At 40.6% G+C, this 22303-nt stretch overlaps 3 protein-coding genes across 3 annotated transcripts in view; all 3 read left to right on the top strand.

Annotated features, from left to right (window-relative positions):
- Positions 1-7699, top strand: part of abcc9 (ATP-binding cassette, sub-family C (CFTR/MRP), member 9) — a 37103-nt gene extending 29404 nt beyond the window's left edge. The window contains exons 35-42 of the mRNA XM_044022750.1: positions 381-511; positions 1835-1938; positions 4099-4182; positions 4488-4591; positions 4706-4839; positions 5627-5689; positions 5849-5968; positions 6859-7699. Of these exons, the coding sequence (XP_043878685.1) occupies positions 381-511; positions 1835-1938; positions 4099-4182; positions 4488-4591; positions 4706-4839; positions 5627-5689; positions 5849-5968; positions 6859-6996 (878 nt within the window). The 3' untranslated portion in view covers positions 6997-7699. The remainder of the gene's footprint in view (positions 1-380; positions 512-1834; positions 1939-4098; positions 4183-4487; positions 4592-4705; positions 4840-5626; positions 5690-5848; positions 5969-6858) is intronic.
- Positions 7700-10349: 2650 nt separating this feature from the next.
- kcnj8 (potassium inwardly rectifying channel subfamily J member 8) lies at positions 10350-15620 on the top strand. The gene is made up of 6 exons (XM_044022739.1): positions 10350-10959; positions 11560-11708; positions 13446-13606; positions 14096-14235; positions 14388-14604; positions 15022-15620. The coding sequence occupies exons 1-6, from the start codon at positions 10607-10609 to the stop codon at positions 15271-15273; spliced, it is 1272 nt and encodes a 423-aa protein (XP_043878674.1). The 5' UTR covers positions 10350-10606; the 3' UTR covers positions 15274-15620.
- Positions 15621-16220: 600 nt separating this feature from the next.
- echdc3 (enoyl CoA hydratase domain containing 3) lies at positions 16221-19458 on the top strand. Its single transcript, XM_044022740.1, has 6 exons — positions 16221-16422; positions 17258-17379; positions 17492-17589; positions 18060-18260; positions 18336-18514; positions 18606-19458. The coding sequence occupies exons 1-6, from the start codon at positions 16280-16282 to the stop codon at positions 18757-18759; spliced, it is 897 nt and encodes a 298-aa protein (XP_043878675.1). The 5' UTR covers positions 16221-16279; the 3' UTR covers positions 18760-19458.
- The last annotated feature ends 2845 nt before the right edge of the window (positions 19459-22303 follow it).

Below are 22303 nucleotides of genomic sequence, written 5' to 3'. Positions count from 1 at the left end.
TCTATAGGAGAAAAACCTCTTTAGGAACTCTGTAATGATCTGAACTCGAGGATGAATTCAAATGTTTTCACTTGGACTTCACTGTGACCTTGTGAACATAAAGATTCAGGAACACCACAAGAACGTTTCAGACCTGCACCAAACATTCACTTTTAGATGTCTCCAGCTAAGGTTATGTCATTTGGCACAGTGGTTCACTTGGACTGAAGGATAACATGTTTAGGGTTTGTTGTTCAAAGGTCACTCTGACACTGAGGCGGCCGTGATGAAGACCTTTCCAACTTCACGTGGACTCATACGATCACTGTTTGCTGTAGTTTCTTTATTGAAGCAGCTGCTGGTGTCTCTCTCTCTCTCTCTCTCTCTCTCTCTCTCTGCAGACGCCTCTCAGGTGCCTGAGAATTGGCCAAAGAACGGTGAGATAAAGATCCAGGACCTGTGCGTGCGCTACGACCCCATGCTCAAACCGGTGCTCAAACACGTCAACGCTTCCATCAAACCAGGCCAGAAGGTAATTAACGCTATGCTGTGAAGAGACGGACAGACAGACAGGTGTGCCATAGCTGTGATGGTGAAGTGGCACAGTTTCATAACCTCCAGCATCCAAATAAAAAGAGATGATTTACCATTCAATACTTTAATTTATCCCTCAAATAAATCAAATAATGAGCCAATAAACCAGCAGCTCTTTATGAATCCAGTATTAGTTCATGTATTAAAGCCACTGTACAGGTAATTCACACATGGACGAGAAGCAAAGTCCTCATTTCACACTGTCACGGCAAATGTTTGACTGAGAGGAAAGTGGGGTTTTCATGATGTGGTTGTTTTCTTTCAAAAGTCTAAAAGAAAACATGCAATGGAAGCAAAAGAAAAACCTAATAATGTACTGATATATGTGATAGAACAAGAACGGGATAATTAAAACAAGATGCTAAAACCAAAGGCTGACACAGCTTAAATTAAAGGCTAAAACAAGTTAAAACGCTTGAACAAAAAGCTAAAACAAAAACTTGATAAGCTTAATAAGGAGTTTAAACAAGAAGCTAAAATAAAAGGCTTCTAAATCGAAAGAAGCTAAAGATGTAGCTTCTAAATCGAAAGAAGCTTAAGATGTAGCTTCTAAATCGAAAGAAGCTAAAGATGTAGCTTCTAAATCGAAAGAAGCTAAAGATTTAGCTTCTAAATTTCAAGAAGCTGAAAACAGGTTAGAACAAAAGCTTAAACAAGAAGCAAAAATAACAGATTAAAATAGAAAACTAAAACAGAAGTCTAAAACTAGCGGAAACATGAAGCTAAAATAAACTAAATCAAGAAAATAAAGCAAGAGGCTGAAACGAGATTATTAAACAAACTAAAAGTAGATGTTTGAACAATCTGATTTCTTCATGTACTTATAATTATAATGTTAAATGTTATTATTAACAATAAAATGTCTCGCTAACTCCAGCTTTTAAGCTAGCTACCATAGTGTGTTAGCCAAAGACTTCATGTTTTCATAACCGTTTCACAAACGCAATGAAGAAAGAATTCAAAATTCAAGGATGATTTTATAAGATTGTGATTGTGTTTTAAATGTGTCCTGTGGGGGAGTTCATGCAGAGCTTTCAAAGTCAAATGTGAACACAGTGGGAGTTTTCTTTACGTGAGGGCTTTTACTTTGAAGGTCTGCACCTCAGCTGTGAAGTGACACCTGACTGAGTGGAGACTCCGTCCACACGTAGCACGTAGCTGCCGCTCCGTCCTCACACACACGTGAGTCATGTGTCACCGCGGTGTCACATGACTCCAGCTCTGACACCGCGCCCCCTCTTCTTCTTCTTCTTCCTGTCAGGTGGGAATCTGCGGCCGCACGGGCAGCGGGAAGTCCTCGCTGTCGCTGGCCTTTTTCAACATGGTGGACATTTACGAGGGTGAGTCTCACTGTCAACACACTGAGAGAGAGAGGGAGGGAGGGAGGGAGGGGTTTTCTCTCGTCTTTTCTCCACCTCTCTTTTTCATCCCGTCTTTCTTGGCCTTTTCCTCTGATCCATGTTTGGGATAAAGACGATGAAGTCTCTGTTTACGCTTGTTAAACACGGAGGTGTTTATACGTGTTTAAAGGGTTTAAAAGATCATAACGCGAGGGTTAAAATCACCATTCGTCATCACGATCTTCTCAGTAAGCGTTTTCCTCGCGTTATTAAAGAGGAGGAACTTTTAAAACACGTCTTAAAACCCATTTTTACTCTTTGGCTTTCAAGCTAGTATGAGACATCGGTTTTTATCTTTTTATAGTTTTATTGTATTACCTTTTTATTTGTGTTTTTGTTCATACTTTCCACAGTATTTTATTGTTTGTTGTCTACGCCTACGATGTCATTTCTTATATTTTATTTATCTCTGTTGTACAGCACTTTGTTTTTAAAAGTGCTTTATAAATAAAGTTGGCTTGGACTGGAACAGTCGCTGCTGGTTTGAGTTCAGAAGCTCGCTGACTTGATGCCCCACCCTCTTCTTCTTCTTCTTCTTCGTTGTAGTACTTATTTGGGAAAAGGACACGCTTTTGTGTATGTGTATTTTTGCAAAAATATGCAGCGCACACACACACACACACACACTAATGGAGCTAAAGCAATAGTCTGACTAAGACAGACCACCAGCGGCCGCTGGTCAGCAGATTACATCTCTGTAGATCATTCAGGTTATAAATGAGTGAAAATGAATGAGTGAAAGTGAAAATATTGCTGTGATTTGTGAAATCAGAACTGTGGTTTTAGAGCCGGAGCTGGAGCAGCATCAGAGGTGAGTATTACAGAAGAGTCTGTTTATATTGGAGTGAATGTTTATTTAACGTTCCTCTTTGTATTTGACGTGTCTTTAAACACTCGTGCTGGTCTCTGTAATCCAGAATCTCAAGCTCTTTGTTCTCCGTGTGACTTTTGAAGACCTGGAGCGGTCGCTGATATCAGATCATTGAGTGAGGACACGGCGACGCGACACGACGCGACTCACTTTCTCCTTCTGCGGTCGCATTTTTAACAAGATGTCTTTAAACTGTCGTCTCTGTTTACCCGACTCTTCAAAGCCGTCTGTAATCGTATCGCTTTGTTTGTACTGCGGACGATGAAGGAGACGTCTCTGAGGAAGATTATTCACACAGTCACTTTTTCCATTCTCACACACACACACACACACACGCGCACACACAGCTGGGCAGACGTTTGGTTTTACTGTAAATTAAGACATTTGTGTTCAGCAGCACTTCCTTATAAAGACACAAAATAAGACCAGAGCAGCGTCTGCCTGTTAGCACTTCACAAAATATTTATTCGTCATCTTTTATACTTGAGAAAAAGTTAGAGATTATTTTACAACAGACAAATTGAAAAAGCAGAACCAAATGTATTGATCAGTGGTAATGGTTTAGTTTTTACTAAACCAGAAAACTCTGGTGAGGCTAACAACGCTAATTGCAAGTAGTCGCAGTCGATCAGTAACACAAGAAAAAACTTTATCTGTTTAAAAAGAACTCAATTTTTGTCTGTATTTTAACATTTGCTTCTGTTTTTGAGTTGTTATTAAATATCATGAAGTCACAGCTTAAAACTTACGCTAAAACATGCTAAAATAAGAGGCTACAACACACTAAAATAAAAGGCTTAAAGATGAAAACATGCTAAAATAAGTGTCTACAACCAATAGTTTAAACAAGTGACAAAAAGATGAAAACAAGAGGCTAAAATAAGAAGCTAAAATAAGAGGCTAAAACACTGAAAACAGGCTGAAACATGCTAAAATAAGAGGCTAGAGCCAAAAACTTAAACAAGACGCTAAAAGACGAAAAGAAGAGGTTAAAAGATGCTAAAATAAGAGGCTAAAATTAGCTCAAATAAGAGGATAAATGATGAAAAGAGGCTAAAACCTAAAACTACAACAAGACAGTAAAAGACAAAAACAAGAGGTTAAAACAAGAAGCTAGCTGAAAATCTGGAAAATATAAGAACTTGAAAATACATCTAATCAATTAAACTACTTTAAATCAGATGGTTTCTAAAATTGTCTGCAAACATTAGTTTTTATGATCGCTAAGTCGTTATTCTCAATGTTTGTGTCGTGTGTGTGTGTGTGTGTGTGTGATGATGTGCTGTCTCGACTCTCCATCATCCTCCAGGATCCTGTGCTGTTCAGTGGATCAATAAGGTGAACGCACACACACACACACACACACACAGAGCCTCAGCTGTGGGGTCAAAGGGTGAAGTCACAGTGGGAACTCTGACTGTGACCTGAACTGACTCAAGTCACAGACGTCACACACTGACGACGATGAAGAGTCTCCTCCTCCTCCTCACACTCACACAGAGATGAGATGTTTGTTTACCCTGTGTGTGTGTGTGTGCGTGTGTGTGTGTGTGGTTAACGCTCCACAGTGACTGTGATTCACACACACACACACACATTTATTACATTTATGTCGAAGAATAAAAACGTGGTTCTTGTCTCAGGTTCAATCTGGATCCAGAGAGAACGTGCACCGACGATCGCCTGTGGGAGGCGCTAGAGATCGCTCAGCTGAAGAACATGGTGAAGGCTCTGCCTGGAGGGTTAGGTACTGACGACAACAGACAGACCATAATAATGTCAAATAAACAGAGCTTACACACATCATCATCACCATCGTCGCTGTGTGTGTGTGTGTGTGTGTGTGTGTGCGTGTCCTCAGATGCCATGGTGACAGAAGGTGGTGAGAACTTCAGTGTGGGTCAGAGACAGCTCTTCTGTTTGGCTCGAGCCTTCGTCAGAAAGAGCAGCATCCTCATCATGGACGAGGCCACGGCGTCTATAGACATGGCCACGGTCTGTCTGTCTGTCTGTCTGTCTGTCTGTCTGTGTGTGTCTCTGTCTGTCTGTGTGTGACCACATAAACCACAGGAGTCGAGGACATGTTGTCTGTTCCTCACGAGCTGATCTCGTGTTATTGTAACTTTAAAAAAAAAAAGAAGTTCGGAGCAAAGAGAAAAAAAGAAGAAAACAACACAATAAAACAGACGTGCTAAAACAGGAGGCTAACAGAAGGTAACACAAAGCCTAAACAAGAAGCTAACACAAGGTCAGAAAACAAAGATGATAAAACAAAGCTAAAACACAATGCTAAAATAAGATAGCAAGCTAAAACAGGAGGCTAACATAAGCTAAATTAAGAAGTAATTCACAAGATTAAAACGTACAAACAAGATGATGAAACAAGTTAAAACAGGAGGCTAACAGCAGATAACACAAAGCTTAAACAAGAAGCTAATCACGAGGTTAGAAAACAAAGACGATTAAACACAACGCTAAAGTAAGATAACAAGCTCAAACAGGAGGCTAACGGAAGATACGAGGCTAAAAAGAAAGCTAAAACAAGTTAATCACAAGATTAAAAGATGCATATGACAATAAAACGAGCTAAAGCAGTAAGCTAACAGAAGAAGAAGCTAACTCAAAGCTGATTAAATGTAAAAACAACCATGGTTGATGTTATGTTTGTACAGATTACTGAGATTCTGTAGATCATATACGTGACAGTGACTCTTTAATATGATGAACGTTTGAATATTGTAATGTCATGAAATAACATTTTTCTTCTTCTTCTTCTCTTCAGGAGAACATTTTACAGAAAGTGGTGATGACGGCGTTCGCAGACAGAACGGTCGTAACCATCGCAGTGAGTCGTCTCCTGCTTTTGCTTTTCCTCACAAAGTCAACGTTAAAAATCACTTCTTTCACATTTCTGCTTCCTGTCTGTGTGTCATTCTATCCTGTCTTCCTTCCTTCCTTTTTTCCTGTTTCCTTCTCCCTTTCTTCCATCGTCCTCGTCCACCAGCACCTGGTGTCCTCCATCTTGGACGCCCAGCAGGTGTTGGTCTTCTCCTCAGGGATCCTTGTGGAAAATGACTCAGCGTCTCACCTGCTAGCACAGGAGGAGAGCCTCTTCAGTGTGCTAGTGAGGACTCACAAGTAGACCCGGGTCAGTCCGGACTGCTTTGGCTCAGCTCGGCTTGTCTCTGCTCCCCTCGTCGCTCTGTTTTTCCCTCCTCTTCCTCTTCCTCTTCCTGTCTGTCCTGGTTTTCCCGGGCTGAGCCGGAGCTGGAGGCTGATCCCGGGTCTGTGAAGACCCTGACAGCCTGGTTGGTACCGAAAAACAGAAAATACTGCATGTTCTGTCGCAGGCGTGGTCATGTGACCACAGCTGTGACCTCTTTATTACATTAAAGGGTTAGTTCAGGTGCTTTCAGGAGGCGCTGACACAAGGAAACATCCCTGTATTTCACTGGGTTGAATTTGTTTTACACGTATAATCAAAGATAATTGCAGCAAAACTCTAAACTGAGCTTAAAAACATGTTCTTGAGATGTCGTAGACTTACACTGACGTGGTTTTTAATGAACTGAGTCTTTAGTTAAGTGGATTAAATCTGTTTGATGTTTGTAAAACACTCGCTCTCACACACCAAAGCCCATAGAGAAAATCAGTGATTTTAGCTCACGGGGACACAGGAGCTGCTGCTCCTCTGCTGCCTCGTGTGGTCACTTTGTGTCACTTCAGTAAATCCAAATGTAGGATTTTAAAAGCCGAATTGACAAAATGAGACATTAGAACTTAGTGATGGAGGCAGCAGTGGATCAGCAGCTCCTGTGTGTGTCTGTGTGTGTGTGTGATGTTAAAATGACTGGTTTTCTCTATGGGCTTTGGTGTGGGAGAAACTGACGTTGACTTTTGTTTTGTTAAGTAGCTAAAATCCGATTGTGCGTCTCCGCTGGCGACCGTGCTGTTGTTCCCGGAGACTCAGCCTGTGTTTGTCCTCTGTGTCTCGTTCGTCCTCTGTGTCTCCAGCACCGTGTCCACACCATCGTGACGGCCGACCTCGTCATCGTGATGAAGCGAGGAAACATCATGGAGTACGACAAACCCGAGACTCTCCTGGAGCAGGAGGACGGGATGTTTGCGTCGTTCGTCAAAGCGGACATGTAGACGGACCTGTGGACGGACCTGTGGACGGGCGTGTGGACGCACACATCGCCGTTTGTTTGTCTTTCTTTTTTTTAAAGGAAAAACTTGGAGATTTGACTGAACTCTGATAATCTGCTCCACCACAGATTAGATTTAATCTAATTTTTGATTGTTTTCTGATCTTGGATTAGCTTCCGTTTAAGATTAAATTTAAAGAAAATAAAGAATCTTAACGTACGCTGACACTTTACTCGACTTACTTTGTCTTAATCCACGTTTCATGCTCCGGCTGCTTTGTCCGTTCAGGCTGCCGTAGAAAAACAAAAGTGGTGATTCCCAAACACTGGGTCGGGCCCACAGATGGGTCGCCGGATCATTTTTTGGGGCCCAGAAAACAAATTTGCTTCATTGTCCAAAACCTTTAGTTGAGATTTCTGTTTATGTTTGAAATGACGTGAATCAAACGTAGTTTGGATTTCTAATCTCTTTTTGTCAAATCAAAAAGAGATTAGAAAAATGACAGCATAAAAACAAAATTAGAATGAACTAATTATGTTAATTATTGCTTTATTTGATTGTTTTCTGCTGCAGAATCATAATTATTAACCCATTTATTGTTGTTTTCTGCTCCAAACCTTATGATTTTCATGTTTTTCCATCAGGTTTCTGTCGACGTGTGAAGGAAAAAAATTCACAGTGATTAAAAATAAAAGTATAAATCGTGTGTTTTTAATGTTGGTTTGAAAACGAGCTGAACTTTTATATCATTTTCTTAATGTAGCTCGTGTTTGTAAATGTGTGACACGCTGTTAGATCACGCACCGTCTGTTTACACTTTTATTATGCAATAAATAATAATAACAATAATAATGATAATAATTTAATAATTTTAAATGTTGGGCCAGAGTTTGTGCTCATGATCACACGTGAAATGATTGTTCTCGTATTGTTGGGTTTTAGTTCAGGGAGGATTTTGTTATAATAGTGAGGAATTGAATGATTAATATTAATATTTCTACACCGAGGCTGTGGCGGCCATTTTAATCACAGCGACGTTAATAATAAACTCTTTTTAAATAATAACGTTTATTTCAATGACAGAAAGGTCTTTATGAACCTTTGTTCTGTCAGTTATTTGTTTGTTTGTTTGTTTGTTGTTTAGTAAAAACACTGTAGGGCGCCGTGGCTCCCGTGACCCCGCGACCCCGCTGTCTGTCTGTCGTCGTGCTTTGCTGAACTTTTTTTTTCCCTAACCTTCCTGTGAACGTCGTCATTTAAAGGCTCATCATTTTAACATATTTGTGTCTTTATTGGTCAATAATCCCATAATAATCCCATTATATAATCTGAGAGACGAGGTCGTATCAATCACGTGATGTAATGTGTGGAGTAGCAGTCACATGATTGGACACGTGTACCTAATAAAGTGGTCGGTGAGTGTTTTAAACAAACAATTCTTTTTATTATAGATTTTAGTCATTTTTATAATTTGTGTTAGATTTTATTTCTGTCATAATTTATTATATTAGCTTCTTGTTTTAGCTACTTAGCTTTTTTTTTAGCTACATCATTTATTTTCTCAGCCTCCTGTTTAGCTCCATGTTTTCATTGCTTAGCCTCTCTTAGCTTCTCTTTTAGCCTGTTGTATTAGCTGCGCAGCCTCTTGTATTCGCCCCAAGTTAAGCCTCTCGGTTTAGCTTCTCTTTTAGCCACCAGTTAAGCTACTTCATATATGTAGCCTCATTTTATGGTCTTTATTTTTAGCTTTGTGTTGTAGCTTCTTGTATTAGCTGCTTAGCCTTGAATTTGAGCCACTTGTTTATTAGCTACATGTATTAATAGAGGCTAAGTTTGTTGTTTTAGTTTTTTTTGTTTAGCTTTTTATTCTTGTTTTACACTCAATCTTCTTTTAGCCTTTAGCATCTTTACAAAGTTAAGTTTTTATTAAGGATAATTTTCATGTCAAACTTCTCTCGACACGTTTTTTAAAAGTATTTCCTCGTCTCTCTCGTCGTCATGTTTCTGTCCCTCTCGTTTTATTTTGAACTTTGCTTTTAAATGAGTTTTCACCGTACACATTATAAAACACACACACACACACACACACTGAACACAGATGAAAAAGTGACATTTTCCGTGTTCGCTGTAACTTCACTAACATTAGTTTGTGCTCAGCTGTTTTCTGCTTCATGAGTGGTTTTACAGCTGTGTTTGTTTTTTCTTTTACAATATTTCAGGAAACGCATTTATCTGTCAGTCACAGTCGTTTCAAACTAATCACGTCACTATTTTACGTTCAGATGTTTGGAAATGTTGACTTTTGAGACTCAAACAAATGTAAAGAATCTTTCGTCAACATTCAGGAAAATGAACAAATCTTATTTTGATGAAAAATCACAAGTGACTGTTAAACTGCACGTGTTTAGATATAAATGTACAGTTTATACATAAAGTTTTTTTACGTATGAAATGATAATAAAATGTGATTCAGAATGAAGGTGTTTATTTGTGACGCATAGCTCTGTTAAATGGCGCCCCCTGGGTGACTCACTGTCAAACTGACAAACTCTAGATTTTATTTTTATTTTCAGCTGATTTTGTGTTGTTTTTGTTTTTTGTTCATGTTTTAGGACACACTCCTTTTTTTTAGTGAACTGGTGAAGTTAAGGACAGTTAATGATACAAAGGTCAAAGGTGAAGTCGCCAAGTTAAAATAAAAGTTAAAATTGAGCTGAAAAGTCAGGTGTTTAATAAAAAAACAACAATAAACTGTAAAACTGAAGCAGAGGAGGAGACTGAGGAGTCACATGACAGAGAGGAAACTTGAAAAAAATGATAAAAATTAACAAAATTATGACATTGTTTTTAAAATCTCTGGCTCATTGTTTTGTGTTTTAGTTTCTGAAATATGTAAAAATAATGAAATGTCCTTTTAATGCCAGATTATGGTTAAATAATAAATATGTAAGGATCTTTTAATAAATGTTAAAGATGTTTTTAATTTCACTTTGTATAAAACACTGAACAGATAATAATACACATCTTTTTCATTCTAATTCAAAAGGAAACACGTGAAATACACACATTTCAATGTTGTAGAGGATTTAATCTGAGAAAAGAAACGTGAAAGCGGAAAGTTAGGGATTCATTTGTCAGATTATTCACATTTACGCAGGAAAAAACCCTTTAAAGTTTAAGTGAGATAAATAATTCAGTGTGAAGGACTTTAATGTTTTAACATTAATGATGAATCAGTGATTAAACTAATTAAACTAAAGTTTGTTGTTGGTCTTTTTTTATCAGTTTACGCGCGTTTTCCTTGTAGTTTGTTGTTTTTCCGACGCTCCCTGAAGGCAGCATCACCCGGGTCAGACCGGGTCTGGATTCCGGGAGCTGCTCTACGTCAACAGGAGCGCGGAGGAGAACCGTCCCAGTTCGTCTTCAGAAGATCCGAGCAGAGGCGGCGCGTCCTGGTCTGCGCGTAAAACTCTCCAAAAGTGTCCAGAGGCAGCGGAGCGCGCGCAGCAGCAGCAGCAGCACGAGGACGAGGACGAGGACAGGGGGGGACATGTTGGATCTGCGCGTAAAGACGAAGTGAAAGACAGAAACTTTAGAACAACAACAGAAGAAGATGTTGGCGAGAAAGAGCATCATCCCGGAGGAGTTCGGTCTCCCGGGCCTCGTGTCCCGCATGCCCCGCAAACCGGTGTTCCGCGACCGCGTGAACAAGGCGCGCTTCATCGCCAAGAACGGCTCGTGCAACCTGGCGCACAAGAACATCCGCGAGCAGGGCCGCTTCCTGCAGGACGTGTTCACCACGCTGGTGGACCTGAAGTGGCGCTTCACCCTCGTCATCTTCACCACCACCTTCGTCAGCAGCTGGCTCCTCTTCGCCATGAGCTGGTGGCTCGTGGCGTTTGCGCACGGGGACCTGGACCTGGACTCGGAGCCGCAGAACCGAACCCACTGCGTCACCGACGTCAAGTAAGAATCACGCAGAGAATCACGCAGAGTCACAGATGGAAGATGTTTTTGTCTCATCTCCTCCATCTTCATCCAAACCTCCTCCTCCTCCTTCTTCTTCCTCTTCTTCTAATTCTTCTGAGGAAGAGGAGAGAAGGAGGACAAAGACAAAAAAATGAGAACAGGAAGCTATGAAACTCAGGGGAAGGAAGGAGGCCAGCTACTCTCATCCTTCCTTGCGTCCTACTTCCCTAGTCTTTTTCAGTGACCTTCTGACCTCTGCCAGCAGGTGGCGCCGACGTCTTTTATCTCACGTATGTTATGTAAGTTTTGTGCAGATCGGTCAACGTATGTCAGTTAAAGGGCACTTCCTGTTTTGTGACGAATGGTTGAAATTTGCCCAAATTCCGATGGCTGCCGTGACCACGCCCCTTTTAAATCTGCTCTACACTTTAGATTTTGCGATGTATCGTCACATGATTGTCTGATATTTATTATCGCAGAATCTCAGTATTGCGATGTTTTGTGTCATGAGTCGCCTCGACGCTTCCCTTTGCTGACTCCTCCTTCTCCACGGTTCAGATCTTTATGTGACTGTCTCTGTGACTCCGCCCCCTGCAGGTCGTTCACCTCCGCCTTCCTGTTCTCCATCGAGGTCCAGGTGACGATCGGGTTCGGAGGACGAATGATCACAGAACAATGTCCCACCGCGATCACTGTCCTCATTCTGCAGAACATCGTGGGACTCATCATCAACGCCATCATGCTCGGTCAGACTCCGTCTTCTCCTCCATCTCCGTCTTCTTGGTTTATTGTCGTCCTCTTGTCTCTGTCTTCTTGCTTCATTGTCGTCCTCTTGTCTCTGCCTCCTTGCTTCATTGTCGTCCTCTTGTCTCTGTCTTGCTTCATTGTCGCCCTCTTGTCTCTGGCTTCATCTTGTCTCTGTCTTGCTTCATTGTCTTGCTTCATTGTCTCTTGTCTCTGTCTTGCTTCATTGTTTCTTGTCTCTGTCTTGCTTCATTGTCGTCCTCTTGTCTCTGTCTTGCTTCATTGTCGTCCTCTTGTCTCCTCCTTGCTTTATTGTCCTCTTGTCTCTGTCTTGCTTCATTGTCGCCCTTCTTGTCTCTGTCTTGTTTCATTGTCGTCTCTGTCTCCTTGCTTCATTGTCGTCCTCCTCTTGTTCTCTCCTTGCTTCATTGTCGTCCTCTTGTCTCTGTCTTGTTTCATTGTCTTCTTGTCTCTGTCTCTTGCTTCATTGTCGCCCTCTTGTCTCTGTCTTGCTTCATTGTCTCTTGTCTCTGTCTTGCTTCATTGTCGCCCTCTTGTCTCTGTCTCCTTGCTTCATTGTCCTCTTGTCTCTGTCTTGCTTCATTGTCGCCTCTTGTCTCTGTCTTGCTTCATTGTCCTTCTTGTCTCTGTCTCCTTGCTTCATTGTATCTGTCTCTGCTTCATTGTCTTGTCTCTGTCTTGCTTCATTGTCGCCCTTCTTGTCTCTGTCTTTGCTTCATTGTCGTCCTTCTGTCTCTCTGTCTCTTGCTTCATTGTCGTCCTCTTGTCTCTGCCTCTTGCTTCATTCTCTTGTCTCTCTGCTTGCTTTATTGTCGCCCTCTTTGTCTCTGTCTTGCTTCATTGTCGCCCTCTTGTCTCTGTCTCCTTGCTTCACGCTCTCTGTCTCCTTGCTTCATTGTCGCTTCTTGTCTGTCCTGCTTCATTGTCGTCTTGTCTCTGTCTCCTTGCTTCATTGTCGTCCTTCTTGTCTCTGTCTTGCTTCATTGTCTCTTGTCTCTGTCTTGCTTCATTGTCGCCCTCTTGTCTCTGTCTCCTTGCTTCATTGTCGCCCTTGTCTCTGCCTCCTTGCTTCATTGTCGCCTTGTCTCTGTTGCTTCATTGTCCTCTTGTCTCTGCCTCCTTGCTTTATTGTCGCCCTCTTGTCTCTGTCTTGCTTCATTGTCGCCCTTCTTGTCTCTGTCTCCTTGCTTCATTGTCGCCTCTTCTCTCTTTGCTTCATTGTCCTCTTGTCTCTGTCTTGCTTCATTGTCTTCATTGTTCCCTCCTCTTGTCTCTTGTTCTGCCTTGCTTCATTGTCGTCTTGTCTCTGTCTTGCTTCATTGTCGTCCTCTTGTCTCTGTCTCTTGCTTCATTGTCCTCTTGTCTCTGTCTCCTTGCTTCATTCCTCTTGTCTCTGCTTGCATTGTCTTGTCTCTGTCTTGCTTCATTGTCGCCCTCTTGTCTCCTTGCTTCATTGTCATCTCCTCTCCTTGCTTCATTGTCTGCCTCCTTGCTGTTCTTGTCTCTGCCTCCTTGCTTCATTGTCTTGTCTCTGCCTCCTTGCTTCATCATTGCTTCATCTGCTTCATTCATTCAATTGTCGCCCTTTGTCTCTGTCTTGCTTCATATTGTCATGTCTCTGTGCTTCATTGTCTGTCTTGCTTCATTGTCGTCCTCTTGTCTCTGCCTCCTTGCTTCATTGTGGTCCTCTTGTGTCCTCGTGTCTCCGTGGTCCTCAGGTTGTATCTTCATGAAGACGGCTCAGTCCAACCGTCGCGCAGAGACGCTGATCTTCAGCCGTCACGCCGTCATCGCCGTCAGAAACAACAACCTGTGCTTCATGATCCGGATCGGCGACCTGAGGAAGAGCATGATCATCGGCGCCACCGTCAGGCTGCAGGTGTTTCGCTGCGTCACTCAAACTACATTTCCCAGAAGTCTTTGTGGTCGTGAACTCAGCTGAAATCAGCTGTTCTGTGTCATAACTATGAATCCGAATCATCTGTTAGTGATTAATGATTTTAAGGATCTCATGAATTCACACTTCACTGTCACTGGATTCATTTGATATTAAAGAGAAGATAAAATTGTGATAATTCTCAAGTTCTGTAGTGATTTGTTTCTTTGATTTTCAAGCTGATTTAAAGACGTTTCATAACTGAAGAGACCACAGATAATGACTTAAATCAACAGTTCCAGTCACAGTGAATCAGAAAGTGTGTGTTCACGTGTGACGGAATCATGACTCAGCAAAATACCTTCACTGAGCCACGTGCGGATTTGCTTCACTTTCCTGTATAAAAACAGGACCGATCGTCCCCCTCCTGTACTTTTATTATTATTATTGTTGTTGTGATTTAGTTTTAATGAAGTGGTGAATGTTCTGCAGGTCGTGAGGAAGACGACGACTCCGGAGGGCGAAGTCATTCCCATCCATCAGATCGACGTCCCGACAGAGAGCGCCGTCTCCAGTAACAGCCTGTTTCTCCTCGCGCCGCTCATCATCTGCCACGTCATCGACAAACACAGGTGCAACGCAAAATATCTTCCTCTCCGTTTTACCTCAGTGTGATGAAGTAACAGTTCAAGTATTCTCGGTTAAAGTCGACAATGCAAACAAGAAAAGGATGTTTTTTATGACGTGTGTGCGCGTGTGTGTGTGTGTGTGTGCGCGCGTGCAGTCCCCTCTATGACCTCTCGGCGATGGAGCTTCAGTGCAGTGACCTCGAGGTCATTGTCATCCTGGAGGGAGTGGTGGAGACCACGGGAATCACGACGCAGGCTCGAACCTCCTACGTCGCCGAGGAGATCCAGTGGGGTCACCGCTTCGTTCCCATAGTAACGGAGGAGGAGGGCGTGTACTCGGTGGACTACTCCAAGTTTGGAAACACAATGAAGGTAAAAAAAAAGATGGTCAGTGATTCAGTGACTCACTCTCCCACACCAAAGCCCATAGAGAAAATCAGTGATTTTAATGTCACACACACAGGAGTTGTTGATCCACTGCTGCCTCCATCGCTAACTTCAAATGTTTGGCTTTTGAAATCGTCCACTCAGATCGACCGCAGTGACACAAAGTGACCACACGAGGCAGCAGAGGAGCAGCAGCTAAAATCACTGGTCTTCTCTATGAGGTTTGGTGTGGGAGAGATGTTTTCAGCGATTTCTCCCAAAATCTGTCCTTATTGTTTGTCCAGAACGTTCAAGTGTGGACTTGACTCATAACCATGATACAGATGAAGGGAAGGTGAGGGGGCGGAGTCTGTCTCCAGTCGCTTCATACAGACAGACCATAATGCTGTTCTCTTGCCGCAGGTGGAGACGCCGGTGTGCAGCGCCAAAGAGCTGGACGAGAAGCCGTCCATCTTGATCCAGACGCTCCAGAAGAGCGAACTCTCGTACCAGAACTCGCTGAGGAAGCGGAACTCCATGAGACGCAACAACTCCATGCGTAAGGTGGCGGGCGGCAGCGGCAGCCTGCGCCGCAACAACTCGGGCCTCGTCGTGCCCAAAGTCCAGTTCTTCACGCCGGGAGACGGAGTCCAGAACCTGAACGCCGTCACCTGACATGAGGCCGGCCCCCTGCTGACCGCCCTGCTCCTCCTGGTGGGACGGAGGACGGTGGGCGTGGTCGTGTCTCCGCCTCTGATGGGACTTTTTCTTCTTCTCTTTTCTGTTTTAACGCGACTCGTCACCCGACACGTTTACTGCTGACGTCACACACACACACACACACACACACACACGTTTTTGTGTTTATGTTGATGATGAAGACACATTGTGACATGATGCATTCCCTAACCATCACAACAAAGTGCCTTATCTTAACCCTTAACCTTTCCCTAGTCTAACCCGAACTCTAAAACCAGATCTTAACCCTGAAAAATCCCTTCAACAGACAAAATGTCCCCACAAAGATGTACAAACATGTACACACACGCACACACACAGCTGATGAAATCATAATTATCACAAATTTAACTCTGTACAGCACTTTACTTTTTAAATCAATCAACATAAGGAATGAAATCATTGATTAAATAAAAATGTTCTTCTATTTGTAGAATATTATTCAGTTTTTCGCTGATTTAACCTGAAACTCTTCCCTTTTTAAATTTAATTCACCCCAAACTTATGTCATTTAATTTAAATCATGTGCAAATAATCCAATAATAATGAAATATAATAAGATAACATACATATATCTATTATTTTCACTGCGTTATTGTTGTTTTTTGACTCAAAGAAAACTGTGATCTCACTTTTCTTTTTTAAACTTAACATTTAAAGTACCAGTGACATCTAGTGGTGAAGTTGCACATTGCAGTCAATCATTTTACCTCCGGTTCAGTTTAGAAGTTTGTTTTCCCCCATTAGTGAAGTTTGTTGGTACAAAAACAATAAAAAAAACGTCTAAAAAGGGTTCATTTCTTTAAGTCGTGTGACTTTTCTTTGTTTATTTATTGGTTTATTTTGTTTCACCACTTGTCATTGACGGCGTCGTACGTACGTCGAAAGCGGAAGTGGCAGGAGTGAAGGCGGAAGTCGTGAGGGTAAACAAACACACGGAACCATGACGGCTCGTTGTTTGTTGAACAGAACCGCTGCGGTGTTTCAGCTCAGCTTCAGAACCACGACGCTCAGAACCGGGACCCGTTCTTACTCCGACACCGAACCCGAGCCGCTGACGCTGAAACACCAGAGCGACGGAATCAGGTGCTGCAACCAAATGCGTCCGACTTTTTTTTTCCCTCACTGACAGTTACTCATTAGAGAAAACAGCGATTTAAGGAAAGAACGTAGACTAAAACGACAACGGGGTCTTAACGTTGTATAAACTGTACTCCGCTACTCATGCTTGAGTATTACGGTTAATTCGGCTTCGATAATATTTAAATAAAAAACACATATCTGCATTTTTTTCAATGTCAACACTCGGAGGTCACAGTTCATACGCAGATAACGTTCATTTAGATTATTGCTCAAATTTAATTTGAAAATGTCAATCATATATTTTAAAACCTTCCATTAAAATATTCTAGCTGAAACTTTCACTTAAAAGACTGAATTCAATCACAAAAGTCTGTTTGTGTCAAGAACTTAACTCAACTACTAATGTGAGACCTGTGATATTTTTACTGAACACATTTTAGGCCTTTTTTAATAAAAAACATCACATTTACAGCAACATTTTCTACAGTCTTGTAATAACAGATTTTTAGAAAATAGGAGCAAAGTTTAGAAAAAGAGTAAAGTAAACAGAAGGAAGTGAAATGTGACGCAACAACAAACAGGTTGAATGAGATAATAAATGGTTTGACTTAAACAAACTCACATGATTCTAAATGAAGGTTTGTGAGTGTTAATATTCCTCTGTATGACACTGACGCTGTCTGACATGTCAACTTTCTGTCCCACACTTTATTCTTCTCTTTTATTCTGATTTTATTCTTCTAACACGGCTGTGAAGAGTTTCCTGTCACTAAAGTTACAACAGAAAGTCTTTAAATGTGTGACTGAGAACAGGAAACAGTGATGCGTGTGTTTTCAGGAGGATAATCCTGAATAATCCAAAGAAGAGGAACGCTCTGTCTCTGTCGATGCTGGAGTCTCTGAGAGAAAACATTGTGACTGACGTCGACAGCGACGACCTCAGAGTTATCATCATCTCAGGTTTGTGTGTTTCATCTGTGTGTGTGCGAGACAGAGAGACACATCAGTCTCAGTGTGTGTGTGTGTGTGTGTGAGAGAGACACACATCAGTCTAAATGTGTGTGTGTGTCAGCCAAAGGTCCAGTGTTTTCCTCTGGACACGACTTGAAGGAGTTGACGTCGACTCAGGGACGAGGACATCACACCAAAGTGTTTGACATGTGTTCACAGGTGAAACTACGTCTGCTTTATTTATTTATCGTTGTTAATCCACTTTAATCCTGGAACTAACCAGACTACATATGAACAGGTAAAGAACTGAGTTACTGAGTTCATTTAACTGACTCAAAGCAACTCTGTGAGAAAAGAGCCCAGTAACTCAGAGTCAAAGTATCGCAGTGACTCAATTTGGTGACTTGGTAACTCAATAATTTAATAATTCAATAACTCAGTGACAACGTGTTTTAGTAACTCAGTAACTCAATAATTCAATAACTCAGTAACTCAGTAACTCAATAATTCAATAACTCAGTAACTCAATAATTCAGTAACTCAGTAACTCAATAATTCAGTAACTCAATAATTCAATAATTCAGTAACTCAATAATTCAGTAACTCAATAATTCAGTAACTCAATAATTCAATAATTCAATAATTCAGTGACTCAGTGACTCAGTGACTCTGTTGCTCTTGTGCCTCAGGTCATGACCCTGATCCAGGACATCCCTGTCCCGGTGGTTGCCATGGTGAATGGTGTTGCCACAGCGGCTGGTTGTCAGCTTGTCGCCAGCTGTGACATCGCCGTGGCGACAGAGAACTCCACTTTTGCCACGCCGGGGGTCAACGTGGGCCTGTTCTGTTCGACGCCGGCGGTCGCCATCGGCAGAGCCGTGCCGAGGAAGGTCAGAGCTGACGAGCGTCAGAACTGTGACTAAGTCAAGGCTTTTGTTTATTTGTGATGGTCCTGTTTTCACCAGGTTGCCATGGAGATGCTGTTCACCGGAACACCCATCTCGGCCCATGATGCTTTGCTGCACGGTCTGGTGAGTAAGGTGGTGCCAGAGGAGCGGCTGGAGGCGGAGACGTTAGCCATCGCGCGGCGTGTGTGCGCGGCGAGTCGACCCGTCGTCGCTCTGGGCAAAGCCACTTTCCAAAGGTCAGAGGTTAAAAAAACAACAACGTTTTCACGTCAAAAAATCTGTTTATCGTAAACGTGTTTGTTTCTTTGTTACGTTGTTTAAAAAAAGACAAATGGCTCAAGGTCGGGACGCGGCGTACGCCACGGCCTCCGCCGTCATGGTGGACAACCTGAGCCTGAGAGACGGACAGGAGGGAATCAGAGCCTTCATCGAGAAACGCAAACCTGTGTGGAGCCACAGCAGTGAGAGAGCCCACGACTGATGACCACACGGGGGCGCTGCAGTCAGTCACAACACATGAGGGTTTCAGTGAAGATGAGGACGATTAAAGACAGTAGCAGTGTTAATGACGTAACAGATGGTGTTGAATGTATTATATAATGGTTTAAATGGGTAACTTTGACTTTTATCATCAGTGTTCGTTGTGTCACTTTAACGTCTGGATGAAAAATACATTTTCTGTTCAATCATCAGCACAAAATATTTAAATAACTGCCAAAATATCTTGTATGTGAGTATTAAAGGTATTGGCCTTTTTGAAATGTTCATGCAGTGAACGTATGTAATAATAATAATCATTATTATATAATTAATATAATTATCAAACTTTCAAAGAGTAATAAAATAAACAACTCTATTTTAAAATGATAAATATTATATTCATTTCCACAAAGATTGACTTTAAATGAAACTGGTTCTGGTGTTTGTCGATTGTGGGATGTTTTCTTTTCATGTTTGTATTAATTATGTATTTTCAGAAGAGAAACAAAACAATATTTCAGAAGCAGAACTGAAATAATTGATAACGTAAAGCTTGAAGTGATTGTAATAGGTGTTTTTTTTTTAAGCTAAGCTAACAGGCTAACAGTCCTACAAAGTATTACTCATGTATGTGCATTTCACGTACAGTTATATGGAATGTTTGGGTTAAATAAGCTGATTAAAAAGTATTTTAATAAAAGACGAATGTGTCCACGGTTATTTTCTCTGTTATTTAAGATTTATTCATTAATTTAAACGTTTAATTTTAATGGCAGAAAAAAACCCATAAAAGAGCGACGTCACTTCCGGTCGCCATCTTAATTTTCAACGGGCGCAAGGGGTAGTAGCATCGTAGCTAAAGAAGCTACAAACATTTCGTGATTTTTCAGTGAAATTAACGAATTGTGATGGAGAAAATCAGAGAAACATCTGGAATTAAGGTGAGTTTTGTCCCACGACCGTTTTATGTTTGTGTGAAACGTTTCTCGTTATTTATTCATAGTTTATTAAGAGTTGTATTAATATGTGGAGAAGTTGGTGGACGCGCTCGGCCGCCAGGTGTCAGTGTTAACACAGACACACATTTGCTGCGTGTATTTATTTATTTATTTCTTCATTTATTTATTTCTACTTAACTCTTCTTTGACTTCGCAGTGTTGGTTTTTATAAAACAAACAAAAAAATCATCTGTGGTTTGATTCACCTGCAGAGTGAAGTTAGTTTGGTGTTGATGATCATTTAGGGACCGTCAACAAATGACATCACTGCTTTGTTTCCCATGTCCATGCTCATATGTACATCAGCAAAAAAATGTAGCCCAATATTAACAGTAAACAATGATTTTTAGTCCTAATCACTCATCTCAATATTAACAAAAAGAAGTGTGCAGTTACGATTTTGTGTATTAAAATTATTCAAATTATTAAAAAAAAAACTATATTTCTTCCCCAGGGGTTAACTAAGTTATGAATAAGTCAAAATAAGAATTAAAATAAAGAATAAGCACAACATATACATACTGTTTTAACTACTTTCAGTTTGGTGTTTTTTTATTTCATAATTCAATCCAGTTTCTGTGATTGTTCAGCTTCTTTTCCAGTTTCAGAGTTTCCCCAAATTACCTTACGTGCTAAAAAGTGAATCATTTGATTACTTTTGTTTTTAATGCACTATGAGTGTGCAGACTGTGTAAAGGCTGAATATATTTACAGGAATATAATATTCTTTTGCCTGTTTCATGTGAAGGACACAAGAGGGCGATCTACCCCAGGAGTTTATGACATGGAATCTGAACACAGACTGCATACTGTTCCCATAATATAAAGTAGATTATAATAACTGGAATGACAATAATGACCGCTTTATTAGTACACAGCTGCTGTGTAGAAACTGCTGCTCACTGGATTTATTTTATCGTAAACATTAGAGAACAAACATATAGAAAAGTGTTAAAATGTACTTTCAACATGTTTTAATTAATTAGATGAGAATTATATAAACGTATATATTTTTCAAACTCTTTTAAACAAAGATTTCTGCCGTGTTTTGGGACAATAAATCATATTTATCTCTAACACAGTTTTTAACGATAAACAGGTGTACCTAATAAAGTGGCCAGATAAGTTTGCGCTGAGCTGTTGTTTTTACCTGACCGGTTTTTAAACCTAGTTAGTTAGACGTAAGCAGCAAGCGAGCTAACAGAGATAAAAACCATCAATTCTGGACGTAAACAATTGACAGATTTTTTAACCTGGTTACTTAGAGGTTAGTCAAGCTAGCTAGCATGTTTCAAATCTAAAGATGCTATATCATGAGGTGTATTTCTAGGAAATTGTAAATGACAGCGTTAATTCTGGACATTAATGAAGACCAAAAAGATTAAATATAGTTTCCCAGGCTAGATTTTGGGGAGTTTACGTTCGTTAAATAGACATTAGCGGCAAGCTAGCTAACAAGTTGACATCTTAAGATGTTCTGACTGAGGTTCTGAAAGTAAAAACGTACCTGTAGGTTTAATGGCATACATTAAGATTTAAGAAGATAAAGTCGTGTTTATTGATAGCTTGTGAAATGTATCCACAGAATATCTGACGTTTAAAATTCTGAGGAAATTGCAACACAGTTTGACGTGATTTATTTCCAGCTGCACGTTCATAAATCACCATTTTTACATTTCATTAACATTTTTTGGGTTGTTTTGTTCATGTTGAAGTTTAATAAAAATGCTTCAGTATTTATGATAAATGAGAAATGTCCGTTTTAAACAAACCAACTCTGTCGTGCCTTAAGCGTGTCCGTTAAAAACAAACACTTTGCTTTTGATTAATGGCCTCAGCTGTTTTTATCCTCCACACTTTAAGGACGGGTCACAGATAAAGGCAGCACACACACACACACACACACACACAGTGTAATAAAATAGTCAAAGTTATTGGTTTCTGTGGGAAACATTTGCTGAGCGAGAGCTTCTCATCTTTCAGCAGTGAACAAAAAAGAGGAAAGAAAACAGGACGTTGTGTTTTCTCGTGGTTTAGTTCAGGTCCATCTTCATCAAGGACGAAGGAAACTCATGGTTTCACTTTTATACAAAATTCATTAAACCTCAGTGTTACAGTCACAAAGCTGTTTATACTGTACATGAATATATTTATATGCAGTGTGTGTGTGTGTATATATATATATGAATATATATTAGTATCTTTCCAAGTTCAAATGCCTTGTGTGAATAATGAGAGTTACTCTATATTTAATTATATATGTGTGAAATCAATTAAAAAACATAAAACTGCAGTTTATTTAATGTGAGATTATGAAGTATTAAATGTTTTTCAGTCAACAATATTAGTGATAAACTGATTTCTGACAACTGTCGCTGATCGCTTTGCTTTAGTTATTCTGAGATAAAAGCTGGGGACATTTCTAGTTCTGATGTCTATTTTTCATAAAATATTCAGTTTTATTGTCTAAGAAATGAAAAGGTCAACACGTTCAGGGTCATTTATTTTCACATTTGTCACCATTGTACTGTAAGAAACTGTAAAATA

This window comes from Solea senegalensis, linkage group LG3 (assembly GCF_019176455.1).
Source record: "Solea senegalensis isolate Sse05_10M linkage group LG3, IFAPA_SoseM_1, whole genome shotgun sequence".
NCBI lineage: Eukaryota > Metazoa > Chordata > Actinopteri > Pleuronectiformes > Soleidae > Solea > Solea senegalensis.
Note: the sequence above shows the minus strand (reverse complement) of the source record. Positions and strands in the feature narration are given on the sequence as shown.

What these genes read in the sequence shown, in the direction of transcription:
- kcnj8 (XM_044022739.1), top strand. Translation starts at nt 10,607, where the DNA reads ATGTTGGCGAGAAAGAGCATCATCCCGGAGGAGTTCGGTCTCCCGGGC. An exon ending in CATCAACGCCATCATGCTCG is followed by an intron (nt 11,709 to 13,445) that starts GTCAGACTCCGT and finishes CGTGGTCCTCAG; the next exon opens with GTTGTATCTTCATGAAGACG. An exon ending in AGTTTGGAAACACAATGAAG is followed by an intron (nt 14,605 to 15,021) that starts GTAAAAAAAAAG and finishes CTCTTGCCGCAG; the next exon opens with GTGGAGACGCCGGTGTGCAG.
- echdc3 (XM_044022740.1), top strand. Translation starts at nt 16,280, where the DNA reads ATGACGGCTCGTTGTTTGTTGAACAGAACCGCTGCGGTGTTTCAGCTC. An exon ending in CACCAGAGCGACGGAATCAG is followed by an intron (nt 16,423 to 17,257) that starts GTGCTGCAACCA and finishes GTGTGTTTTCAG; the next exon opens with GAGGATAATCCTGAATAATC. An exon ending in CAGAGTTATCATCATCTCAG is followed by an intron (nt 17,380 to 17,491) that starts GTTTGTGTGTTT and finishes TGTGTGTGTCAG; the next exon opens with CCAAAGGTCCAGTGTTTTCC.